Source organism: Phoca vitulina, unplaced genomic scaffold, assembly GCF_004348235.1.
Source record: "Phoca vitulina isolate PV1807 unplaced genomic scaffold, GSC_HSeal_1.0 scaffold1, whole genome shotgun sequence".
Lineage (NCBI taxonomy): Eukaryota > Metazoa > Chordata > Mammalia > Carnivora > Phocidae > Phoca > Phoca vitulina.
Genome location: NW_022589704.1, coordinates 30369972 through 30382443, shown reverse-complemented (window position 1 = coordinate 30382443; position 12472 = coordinate 30369972). Strand labels below are relative to the sequence as shown.

Genomic DNA, 12472 nt, shown 5'->3' with positions numbered 1-12472 from the left:
GTATTTTATTCCATTCTATGTCCCAGGATAATCCTGTGAAATTTTTTCATTTTTCTTGCAGCAATGCTGTTGTCATTCCTATTATGCTTTTTATTACAATCTGCTAAAAATAAAACAACACCAAAAGAGTATAGCTAACTCTATTAGCTGGAAGCTTACCTATATTTAGCTATCTCTGATTCCTACATTTTTGAAGTCCGCTATCTGACTCAAATCGTTTCACCAACTGGGTGGATAATTACAGTAATGTTCTAGATCAGTTTTCTAGGGGTTTCTTGAAAGAAAATGTAGACATATTTAATTTTGTCCATTCATTTCCATTGCCTGCCTCAAACCTGAATCAAAAATGGCAGTTTGGTGGCCATAACAAAATGCATTTAAAAAATAATTTCATTCATTCTACTTTACTGTTTATTCTGTGTATATATGCAAAAGTGTTGGAATAATGCAAAGATGAATCAGATATAAACCCTACCCTCAAGAAGATGGTAGGCCAGTAGGTAAAACGACAACTAGCACACAAGGGACAAAGTGATATTTACCAGAAGGTATAGAGACAATGCTGTGGACATCCAACACAGAGGAGAATGCTTCCAGATAGAGGAATCAGGGAAAATTTATGGGAAAAGTGACATTTCAACTAAACCTCAAAGTATGAATCAGAGGTGGACATGAGAAAAGCCCAGGAAGGAGGGGAATTTCAGAGAGAGGGAAGGGTAGAAGGAACAGCATGGCAGCTGGGAAAGGAAGTTGATTTGTGCAACTTGTATCATGGCTGACTGGCCAGATGCTAGAGCGCAGAGTGCAAAGATAAGGAATGCAGACTTCCTTCATTAGATGGTCAAACCTTGTGGTAGGGTTTCAGCAGAGAGCATGATAAGACCGGGGTTTTAGTTGTGCACAACAGGCATTAGGGAGATGGAGAAAGGTTAACATCCACTGGAAGCCAGAGACTCTTTGGACATTTTCTAGGGCAGTAGCAGTGAAAGGTATTAAGGATCTGTGCTGGGGAGGGTGGGGAGAAGCTTTCAGATGAGAAACCTCTTCAGGTGAGAGAGGGCATCAGAGATACTGCAGAGATGGAATTATCAGGAATTAGCAATGGCCTTTTTGGCTTCTTCAGTGTCTCCACAAATTTCTTGGGGGGGGTGGCGGGAGGTGTTGATGACAGTCTCAGGTTGAGTGAGTTCAGTTGTGGATGGGGAAAGTCATAAACAAGGATAGGGACTGGCAAGAGAAGAGATTGGGCTGGCCAGAATGAAGAGAGGAACAGCATGGCTGGAGAGGAAGGGGCAGAGCCAAAGACATTTTTGAGGTGGAAGGAGCAAATGTAAAGCTTTGAAACTCTTCCCCCTGGGATCTCGTGATCTGCACCATCCTGCAAGCTGCTGCGTTGCCTAGGTGACCGGCAGCAGCGAGGGCGGGGGGGCGGGGTTGGCTGTGTGGAACTTGGGATGGAGGAAGGGTTGGAAGGGACCAGGAGGGCTGAGCAAGGGAGGCCGCCCTGGCTTTCAAAAAAAAAAAAAAAGTTAAAAGCTCTCTAAAAGGGAAAAGTGGTGCTTTAGGGATGTAGCCAGCCTTCTGAAACAGAACACAGCTATTGCATGAGAAGTGAGATGCAAACATGATCAGACTTCATGCCTGTTATCTTGAACCAAAATGACATCAGGAATTTATGGAAGTTACCTGTAGTTCTGATGTCATCAATTATGGACAAAAGGTTAGAATATATGTGTCTAAATAAAAAATAAATACAAAGGAAGTATATTTTCTACTGTGATCTCTCAGAGAGGGTTTAAGGCAAATTAGGAACAGACAGAATATATTGAATTTTATTAACAGTTTAGACAACATTTGGTTATTCCCTACATGTTCATATTTTTTTCTTTCTCCATTCCCTCTGGGTTCTCTGGGTCTGTCTCTCCCCTCCCTCCCTCCCCCCCTCCTTCCCTCCCTCCCTTCCTTTCTGTATCTACTCTCATTCATAGTAGCCAATTGTTGAAGCCTATTCATGGATGGACACCTGAGATTTCAGAATTTTTTTTTTTTTTTTTTGCCATAGCTCTCAAAATCTTCTCCTTCCTTTTGATTTCTGACAGTTCTCCTTGAACATTCATGGCTGGGTCTTATATGTCTTTCACATTCCTGATTTGTCACCACATTCAGGACACTGGCATATGCTTCCTGCTACCTCTATTGATTCATTATGCAGCATAATTTGACATTGAGTATCATTTCTATTTGATAGATCCCCTTGTTGTTCATGCTGAAAACGTGGCCTTTATCTAAACCGTGGCTTTGGCCTGCTGTCAGCTCGCAGCTTCCCACAGCCTCCACGGCAGCCCCCTCAGCCATGAGCACGTGCTGACTTTCTTCAAAATTAGTCAGATTTTATAGTTAATCACCGTGTCACCCTTTCCCTCCAAAAACTTCCAATAAAATTACAAATGGTCTTACTAGTCTCACTTACATGTCTAAAATCTTTTCACACTAATTCAATACTACACTTCATTATTTAAGTGCACTGTATAAGTTCATAGACCAATGCACAGTATATTGGCTCTAATCCTGTAATTTCTCATATTACACTCCCCTTCTTAAATATCAGCCTTATCTTGCCTTATTTCTAATTTTGTACCATGGCAAAATAGGTCCTTCTCTCGAAGGTTTCAAAACGTACACTTGGTCATATTCAAAGCAATGGCAACTGGTGTGTAAATCGCTATCATCAATTTAATGGATATATTCAGGTATGCATAGTGTGTATACACACACACACACTCACACACATATATATGAACATTTGTTACACTCATTTGTAGAAAGCGGCTTTTTTAGTTCTTTTATCAGCCTTCATTATATGTAAACATTTTTACCAAAAAATTCACTTTATTTAGACTGATCCTTACCTGACGTTACTGCACCAAGGGGCATTGCCACCTTGCTTTCTTTAAAATGGGGATGGGGATCATTGTTTCCCGAGAATCTAAAGAAATTTGAGTTCTTGTATTTGTCAATTAGTGCCTAGTTTGGTAAAGTAAGACAATAAAGTGGGTTAACCAGTGTGTGCCTCAGTTAGGTAGATTCCCATAGTCTTCCTTGAGCAGAGCTCTTTAACTGCTGTGCTACCTAAGTTTTAATGAGGAATATTCATGTTGGTCCTAAACCACCTCCTCAAATGGCTTTCGTTGTAACACAGGGCATCTGTTTGGGTTAACTCTTTGCTTTCCTTTTATTTCATGGTATGTAGCACTCTACTGAAACACAAAGCTAACCTAAAACGCAAGCAGCATAAGAGAGGGAGTGAATCTGCCCCAAAAGGGAACGTTTGGATGTTCCTGGAGTCCGTATCAGCAGCACCTGTGCCCCAGGCTGGCCACCATGTCAGCCAAAGCTTTTATGGCTCTGAGAAAAGGCAACATGAAGAAACCACAGTTCGGATCCTCACTTTGCCACTGGCCATCTGTGTGACCTTGGAACAGCAGCTCCTCTTTGGGCCTCAGTGTCTTATCTACAAGATGAGGAGTTAGATGAGGTGACCTTTAATGCCTCCCGGCTCTTAAATTCTTGATTCTCTGAAGGCCATGAGTCTTTCTGACACTAAAACCACATCATCACAAGAGATCAAAGGATGTGAAACTAAGTGCAAATAAAGGTCGAATAACACATTTAAAGGCAAGTGCTTCCAAAACATCAAGGCTCAGGGGGAAGCTCATGTTCACAGTAGCCTCTCAGAATTCTTCTTTAAAATGGGCCGAAACAATCCGAGCGATGCCGTTATGCAAGGCCAGTGTCCGTAGCCCTGTGGTGCAAGGAGATTTGCTCACACCTGGCATATTCTGTCATCACTCCCTACCACATCTAATATACTCCATATAGGCCACTGGTTTTATCGATTGAAAATATAAGCCAGACACCAAGGAAGAAGCCAAACAAACAAAAAAGCTTTATAAAGAGTAGATTTGAATTTCTTGAGAAACTTTCATGAAACCACGTATAATTTCTTCACTGAAGAGCGTCTCAGGCCCTCTCTAACCTACAGAAATAAAGAAAAGATTTAACAGCTCACTTTGATCGAGCTCTCATTGTGTTCTAGGCACTACTGTTAGCATATACCATATCTTCATTTCTTACAACTTTATACATCCTAATACTATCTCTTGCGGGGACTGGTACACTGAGGCCACGCGCCCTGGCGCAGGGCTCTCTAGCCCAGGCTCCTGACCATCACGGCACATTACCCTCAGCTCCACTCGTGCTGAGCATAGCAGAAGGGATAAACTTGTTGGAGTCACTATGTTGTATACTTGAAACTAATGTAACATCGTGTGTCAACCTTACCGCAGTTAAAAAAAATAATAATAATATTTGTTAAAAAAAAAAAAAGGAAAAAACTTGAAAATAAATAGAAGGAGAGAAGGGCTCTTAGTCCCAGGTCTACCGAGACCCTGACCAAAACAGAGAAAGAAAGAGACTGGAAAAAATCGTATAGATGACTCGAAAAGCAAAAATGTATGGTCATTTGGGAAGCAAAAGCAGGTCTATTTATTTACCTGCTTAGTTGTTTCCTAAATGCTTCTACTGGCATTTACTCTGTGTCAGAATCTATTCTCCTGACTTTACAAATCTTTTTATTTTTACTTTACAAACTCATTGTATCTCTCAAGAACCCCGTGAAGTAAGGAGTGGAGTTAGACCCATTTTATGCATCAGGAAATTGAAGCACAGAGAGGTTCAGTGCTGTGCGTAGGCCCCACAGCTAGTCAGGGGCGGAGCCAGGATTTAGAACTAAGCAGCACTGCTTTGGCATCTGGGCTCTTGAGCTCTGTGCTCTGCTGCCTGATGTGGGTACTTCCGTAAGCCCCCCACCGTATTACAATAATGGGGGTTCATTTATTCACTCAGCAGTATTACTATTGCTGCATTTTAATTTTAATAAAGGCAGTATTGAATGTGCATAACTAATGAGTTTCAAGGAAAGATGAAACTTATTTTGGTATATTTGGTTAAGAAATTGAGATCCCCTGTACATTTTTGAAGGATTCTCATTCATAATGGTTCATTTTTTTTTTATTGTTGTTTTACTGTTTACAGTGTCAAATCCCAACTGTTTGAAAACCTCAACCTCAGTACTTTCAGATTTATCAGACACTTGATTTGAGTTTCACTGTATTTAAGACTAAAGTTATGCTGAAATGAGCCACCATATTAACTTTCTCAATATATGAGAATACGAGGGGAGAAAGCAGCTGTAATTTAACTTACAAAATTTATAAATATGATTTATTTCTAGACCAAGAAATAAAGCATTGTCTGTAATTCCCTTGTATAATCCCCTCCATCCTCAAGCCAAATAAATAAAATATTTAGCAGAAATAGAATTCTTTGAGATTGACTACAAGTACTGGGAAGCCCATAAGGGCATTTAATATATCTGGTGTCTAAACTGTGCTTTTCTTGTTCTTTCCTTTTTGTGTTATTAATGAGTAGACTGTGTGCTCGGTATGAACGTTAGTTTCAGGAAATAGGCCTAAATAAAGTCGGAGACCAAACCACTGCAGCCAGCAGTCTTTCAGCAGGATGGTCTTCTCTAAAGTACACAAGCCTTTACTTGTTTTTAAAGGAAGGGCATGCTTAGCCCTCAGAGATCTCTTAACCCCGCTTCTAGGCTCTGTGAGTATCTGCCGACCTCCTCCAGTTCCTTCCACGCCTGGCTTTCCCATTTGAAGTTATGTATTGTACAGCAGGATCCCAATTAGCAGAAATCAGTGAAGAGGAAAACATGATATTAACCAGAGAATATTTTATTTAAATTGTGGAGTGTGATAAAATACATAAAAATAGAGTTGCTACATCTCATAAAAGCCACCCGAGATTCCAGAATCGGTTGAAAATACATGGTTGGGAGCTGGGGAGGATATGAGGTGGGGCTGGGTTCAAAATGAGAACTGCTTCCTTTACCAAAAGAAAAAAAAATTTTTTTTTTTTTTATTCCAAATCTAAATACGGCATATGGCTTCTTTCCACAGCTCTGGGGTGGATTCAGCAGTATACTTTCCAGATCAGCACATCCACTTCAGATCTGTGACACCGGCCAGGCAGCCTGAATCGATGAATCTGAAAGCCTCCAAGAGCATGGACCTTGGTAAGTGAGGGTGAGTGACATCCAGGTCAGTGCGCCAGCCTAAGCCCATCTATCTTCCTGAATGTCCTCCCTTTGTTTCCTCAGCTCCAACCTTAGGGGGCGAAGTCGGCCCCAGCCTGGAGGAGGGGATATTGGTCTCACACATTTAATTGTAATTACCCCTCTTTAAAAGAGAGGTGAATGACATTTTTATAAGGCGGTTCATATTGGTCAGAAAAATACGATTATTCCTTCCGGATGATCTGGATGCCGTCAGCATCAGTGACTCACCTGCCTTTGTATTTGCACTCTAACTTCTGTCAGTGACTTTGCTGTTCTCACGAACATACCCGCTGTGGGGCCTGGGAAGATAATAGGGTTAAATGAATCCTCTTCCACGGGGTTTCTATGTGCAGTGGACAGGGATGGCAGCAGTGATAAATCTTCCCGATTTATCTCTTGAAATGCCCATCTTCAGATCCTGTTAACACTGGAGGGGAAAGGGTTCCTTGAGTTTGCCAGATGGAGGCTGTCAAGGTACCCTGGGTCCATGCCTGAAGAACCTCACTGAGGTTCTGAGCTCCGCAGGGAATTTCAGGGTGACTCTTGGCTGCTAGTGCAGAACGAGGGCCCCCTGGAAACGATGTTCTCCAGGTCCTACGATGTGGGACCCCAGAAGACATTTCGGACACCCAAGCGCATTGCTGTGCTCTCACGGGCTGTTGGAGAGAGAGGACTATGAGGGAAGGGTGTAAGTGCAAAATAAATCCCCAGCAAACATTCATTGCTGCTGGGTGCTCACACGCCGTGCTTTGCAAATGTTTTCTCTTGAGACGTATTGCATATTTCATTAGTTAGCAACAAGAATATAGAATAATCAAAACCATGTGCTCCACAGAACAATCTGATAAATAGTGCTTAGCTCTTACTCATTTACAGGAGTTCAGAAAAATGTTCAATCATCATGAAACAAGAGAAATTGATTCTATTTTCTACAAATTAACTAGATCACTAGGATACATTTGCTCTGATCACCTATAGCAAGAGAGGGATAGAGAAGCTGAGCCCTGGTCAGAAAAGGGGATTTTCTCCAGCATGAACCTTTGACAAACCAAAGGAATCATGTGTGACAGTGACCGAGGTTATTACTAATAATTTGAGGAGCAACTGATTTTTATAAAGTGCTTGATAAACATCTTTTGTTCTGTCTTCCCAATTACTCTATGAAGAAAACAAATAGATAAAAATCTCTTTTAATTTGGGGCAAGAATATATTACTATTTTCCTCATTTAATTAAAACAAAAAGTTCCAAAAAACTCTCTGCAAAAGAAAAAAAATGGCATCCATTTTAAGAAAGAAAAGCTATTATCAAATCTGTAAAAATAAAGCCTAAGGTGTATCCAGAAACAGTATTTCTGTTTATATTTTTTTCTTTCTGAAAACTTTGTTTTTGAGAAGTTTTCTATTTTTACATTGAAACAGCCCTTCCAAAAGATGTATAGGTAGCAGTCACTCATTGCATTCTATTGGACTTACACCATAAACGACAATAGTAATGTTTGTTCAATTTGCCTCATTGGGTAGAGGTCCCGAGCTGTTTTCAGGACACAGGTGCCAAAGCTGTGGTAAATACGGCTTAAATACAGCAGAAGTGGTAAAATTTGGTATACCAATATTTTATACACCATCAAAGTTTGGTCTCTTCCAGGAAATGCCAGTTTAAAGCTAACAGTCTTGCAGAGGGCAGCATTCTAGAGCCATTCTGAACCCCTGTCCCCAAAACAATTGAGGGAGCTCAATAAACATGTTGATTTTCTTAGCACATAAGCTCAGATGATACCAGATGGTAAACATTTGGAAGTGTCTTTCCTGTTTGGTTAGGTGAAAAGATTATTGTTAAGTCGTTTCATTTTCTATAAGTAGCAGTGGGCAACCTAAGGAATTATTATATTTACTAAAAAGGGTGGTGGCTATGCGTATAAGGATAGCAGGGTCAAGATCCAATCTTCAAAAAGTAAAAAATCAATCATCCATCCATCCATCCTCAGGTATTTAGGCTGAATACCAAATCAGTGCTTTTGACTATTTTTGGACCTGGAAAACTAGCAGTTTCATATGGTTCAAAACTTAAAAAAATAAAACCTTTTATTTATCTAGTCCTTTATGTTGGATAGTTCTCCTTTCCAAAGTCTACAGGAATCTTTGAAGGCTAACGGTCCCAATTAGTACCTTTGTTTTTGTTTCATTTTTGTTGCTGAGTCTAGGCTAGCATTTTAACTTGCATATTATGTTCAAATTATTTTAAAGGTGAGTGAGTTCCATTTACTTAATTTCACTTATGTTTCAAAAGATAGACAGCTCTTGTGAGAAAAAAGTATTCTCATCCCCAGATAGAAACATGATTTAAAAATAGTTGGCTATGTATACATACGTAGCACTTTATTTGCTGCACCATCTATGTACATATATCTATATCACATATTGTGTTTCTTTATAATAGTTGTACAGTTTTATGTGAATGAATCTGGATTTGCAATTTGCTTTTCCCCTTTTGACTGAATTTAGGATTGAGAGTTTAGGGTATTTTTTGTTTTTTTTGTTTTTTCAGGGGATCCATTTGTATTTCACATTCTATGATTTGCTAATTTATATCCTTTGCCAAAAATGTTTCCATTTCTTAATTCTTTTTGTCTTTAGAATGTTGTTATGGGGTCACCTGGGTTGCTCAGTCAGTTAAGCGTCCACCTCTTGGTTTTGGCTCAGGTCATGATCTCATGGATTATGAGATCGAGCCCCATGTCAAGCTCCCCACTCAGTAGGGAGTCGGCTTGAGGATTCTCTTCCTCTGCCCCCCCCCCCCCCGACTCTCGAGTACATGCACTCTCTCTCTCTCTCTCTCAAATAAATAATCTTTTTAAAAAAAGAATGTTATTATTTATGTTGCAAAGAATTTCTTTCAATCCATTATTTGTCATCTTAGTTTGATTATAATATCCTTTACTGTGAAGAAAACTTTAGTCTCGTAATAAAAAAATTTCTGTCTTTTCCTTTATGACTTCTGGGTTTTATACTTATCACATTATTTTCTTCTAGTACTTTTGAAGGCTTTTTTTTTTAATATTTACCAATCTGTAATATATTTATCCATGGTGTGTGAGGTGGAAAAAATGTTTATTCATGACAATAGGCAAATTATTAAGAACATTTATTGATTTTTACATCCTTTCCCCATTAAAGCAGAATACATTAACATTGAATATTAAGTTTCCTTACATACATTGGTCAGTTTCTAGACATATTCTATTGACATATTTGTCTCTTCCATGCCAATGTCACCTTGTTTATATTATCAATATGCTATTACACTCTATTTTGATAACTTACAGGAAAAACTTCCTCTGATTTTTCTTCTTTTGTAAAATCACTTTGGCTCTTCATATACATTTACTCTCCCACATGAACTTTAGATCAGCTCAACAAAATGAATTTAAAGATTAAACAAGAATGCTTCCACTGTGTGTGTGCATTAATTATGACTTCATTGATGGTTCTTGATAGAAGAAATGTTTATATCACGTTACATAAATGTCCTTGTACTCCTACCTTCCTAAAAAAGTTTACTCAGATTAATCAGATGTTGAATTTTATTAAGTGAGTTTTAAGGATCTATACAGAATGACCATGTGTATTTTGTTCATTATTAATATAATGAGTTATAGTAATAGATTCCACAATAGTCAAACTTTGTTCTTTCTGAATGACTCGAAATTTTTCTCTGTACTCAGAAAAGGTAGAAATGAACAGTGCATTATCTATGTGCTGTAAAAGTAGGTATAAAACTTTGATTACAATTTTACTCAATCTCATTAATTCCTATATATCCATTATAGATTTTTTTTGAGGCCGTTCTGCTTCAATATTTTGTGAATACTTTTGCTGGCATGCATGTGGCCACCTTTAAGACAGAACAGAAATGATTAAAATGATGAATAAAAGGAAATTTATTTTTAAATAATTGGATGTAACTATGCTTATGCAAAGAGGTTAGGGTGTCATTTTCTGGGTTTTCCAGAAAATCAATCTTTTCCTACTAATTGTAGACTTTCCTCTATTTATTTGAATTACCAGAATTACTGTGTTCAGTCTGGATCCCTTTAATTTGCTCATAATTGAGCTTGTGTGGGTGTTGAGTTGGAAGCTCTCAGGAGCTGAATAACACAGCTGCCTCTTTGGCCTTTGGCATAGGGTTTTCCCCCAAAGAGCTGCCCTTTTGGCAGGATGCCAGAGAGTTACATTCAAAGACTTTTTGATGAGACATAAACATCTTTAATTTCCAAGCCTGGTGTTTTATGACCCCGTTAATACTATTTAAGAATTAACCTGAATTATTCAAGGGACAGTGCTTCAATATTTTGGCCCATTCCCTGACCTAATCTATAGGCCCATTGAAAGTTCAGTTTAAAATACTATTTCCCACAAGGTTGTTGTTTTTTTTGTTGGTTGGTTTTTTTTGGGTTTTTTCTTTTTTTTTGTTTTTACTTTTGTTTCAAATTGGCCTTCTCCCATTTCAGAAGGGTGTTCTGTAACACAGAGAAGACTGAGGACAGTGCAGATGGAAGCCTGGCCAGCTGTCCTGCCTGTTCAATGAGAGGAAATGAGCTTCAAGTGATGCATGAGGCAGTCACACAAAAGTTTAGGAAGTTCCCTGACAATGAAGATTGTTAACATTCCATGTCCCATAGTCTCTTTACAAAGTACATGTGTCTTGGATGACTCCAAGATCTACAATTCAGCAATCTTATTTTTCTGTTAGTTGCTTGTTCTAAATTTTTTTAAGATAGAAAATGTTTGCAGATGCCCACAGTTGAAGGAAATTATAAATAAACTGATTTCTAATATCAACAGAGATAAATATTTGGGTCATGTTTTGAATATAACCTTTTCATATATGTCAGACATTCCTCTCAAAGAAGTTAAGTATCTCTAGTATTAGATCAAAGATGGACATGCAAAAAGTTAACTAACCCTGCTCTACTATTCTAATACTTTATTCTTAAAATTACTTTTTGGGCATGCATGTGCAAGTGTCCACAGGGACTCAGGGCAGGCTCTGTCCCCCGCTCCCTCACGAGGCTAGCTGCCTGGCCTGTATCTGTAGGTGCCCGGAGGTGGGGTGGAGAGTCAAGACTCCCCAAAGCCTCCTCACCCCAAATCCTTGGGGCCTGCGTAACACGGCACCCACTTCCGCACAAAAAAATAATTTTTTGTATAGTGGGGTACTTCTGTATGCATTCTTTGCAGTAAGACAAAAATCCTGAATACTAAATACATAGAATCTTTATAAAACTGTTCAGATAATTGTGATGCTGGTTTATCAGTTAATATATATTATGTGTGCCATGTAATATGTTAATATATATCTTAATATAAATTTGTATGTATATCCGCGGATCATCGTCATTGTCCATCAATAAGTAATACCTCTGACGATAGTGAGAGCTGAAGGGAGTACTGTTGTGTAAGACATAACTGACTCACTAGAAGAAAGAACAAAAACAAAACTGGTTGGGAAAGAAGAATGAATGTTAATACTAACAGAAAGTGTCTATTAACTATCTCTAGAAGACAAGGAAGAGTACAAGGACATAGTCAGGTGTATGCCCTAAGCTTTAGGAAGTCAAAATTAAGGGATTGCAGGTAATGTTTATCATCCGTTAAACATGTTTATGGAGTGCGTATTGTGTACTTTAAACACTGAAGCCTCAATCAAAAAGAATGAAATCTTGCCATTTGCAACAACGTGGATGGAATTGGAGGGTATTATGTTAAGCGAATTAAGTCAATCAGAGAAAGACAAATACCATATGATTTCACTCATGTGGAATTTAAGAAACAAAACAGATGAACATAGCAGAAGGGAAGGAAAAATAAAATAAGACAAAAACAGAGAGGGCGACAAACCGTAAGACACTCTTAACTGTAGGAAACAAACAGTTGCTGGAGGGAAGGTGGGTGGGGGGCTGGGGTAACTGGGTGATGGGCATTAAGGAAGGCATGTGATGTAATGAGCACTGGGTGTTATATGCAACTGATGAATCACTAAACTCTACCTCTGAAACTAATACACTATATGCTAATTAAATTGAATTTAAATTAAAAATTAAAAAAACAAACAAACATGGAGGCTTCAACAGAAAATGAGAGAAAATGGTGTTTGCTGCATGTACCTAGAAAGGAAAACCCAAGAGTTAAGGAAAGATTCCCAAGAGGAAGTTGTGGCATGATGATGATACCTTATCTCCAAGAGGAACAAAAGGGAGAGGCATCTGAAGATACCAGCGTGGCTG

At 38.8% G+C, this 12472-nt stretch overlaps 1 protein-coding gene across 1 annotated transcript in view; it reads left to right on the top strand.

Annotated features, from left to right (window-relative positions):
* Positions 1-12472, top strand: part of PARD3B (par-3 family cell polarity regulator beta) — a 999887-nt gene that overhangs the window by 616848 nt on the left and 370567 nt on the right. The window contains exon 15 of the mRNA XM_032403913.1: positions 6030-6145. Coding sequence (XP_032259804.1) covers positions 6030-6145 — 116 coding nt within the window. The remainder of the gene's footprint in view (positions 1-6029; positions 6146-12472) is intronic.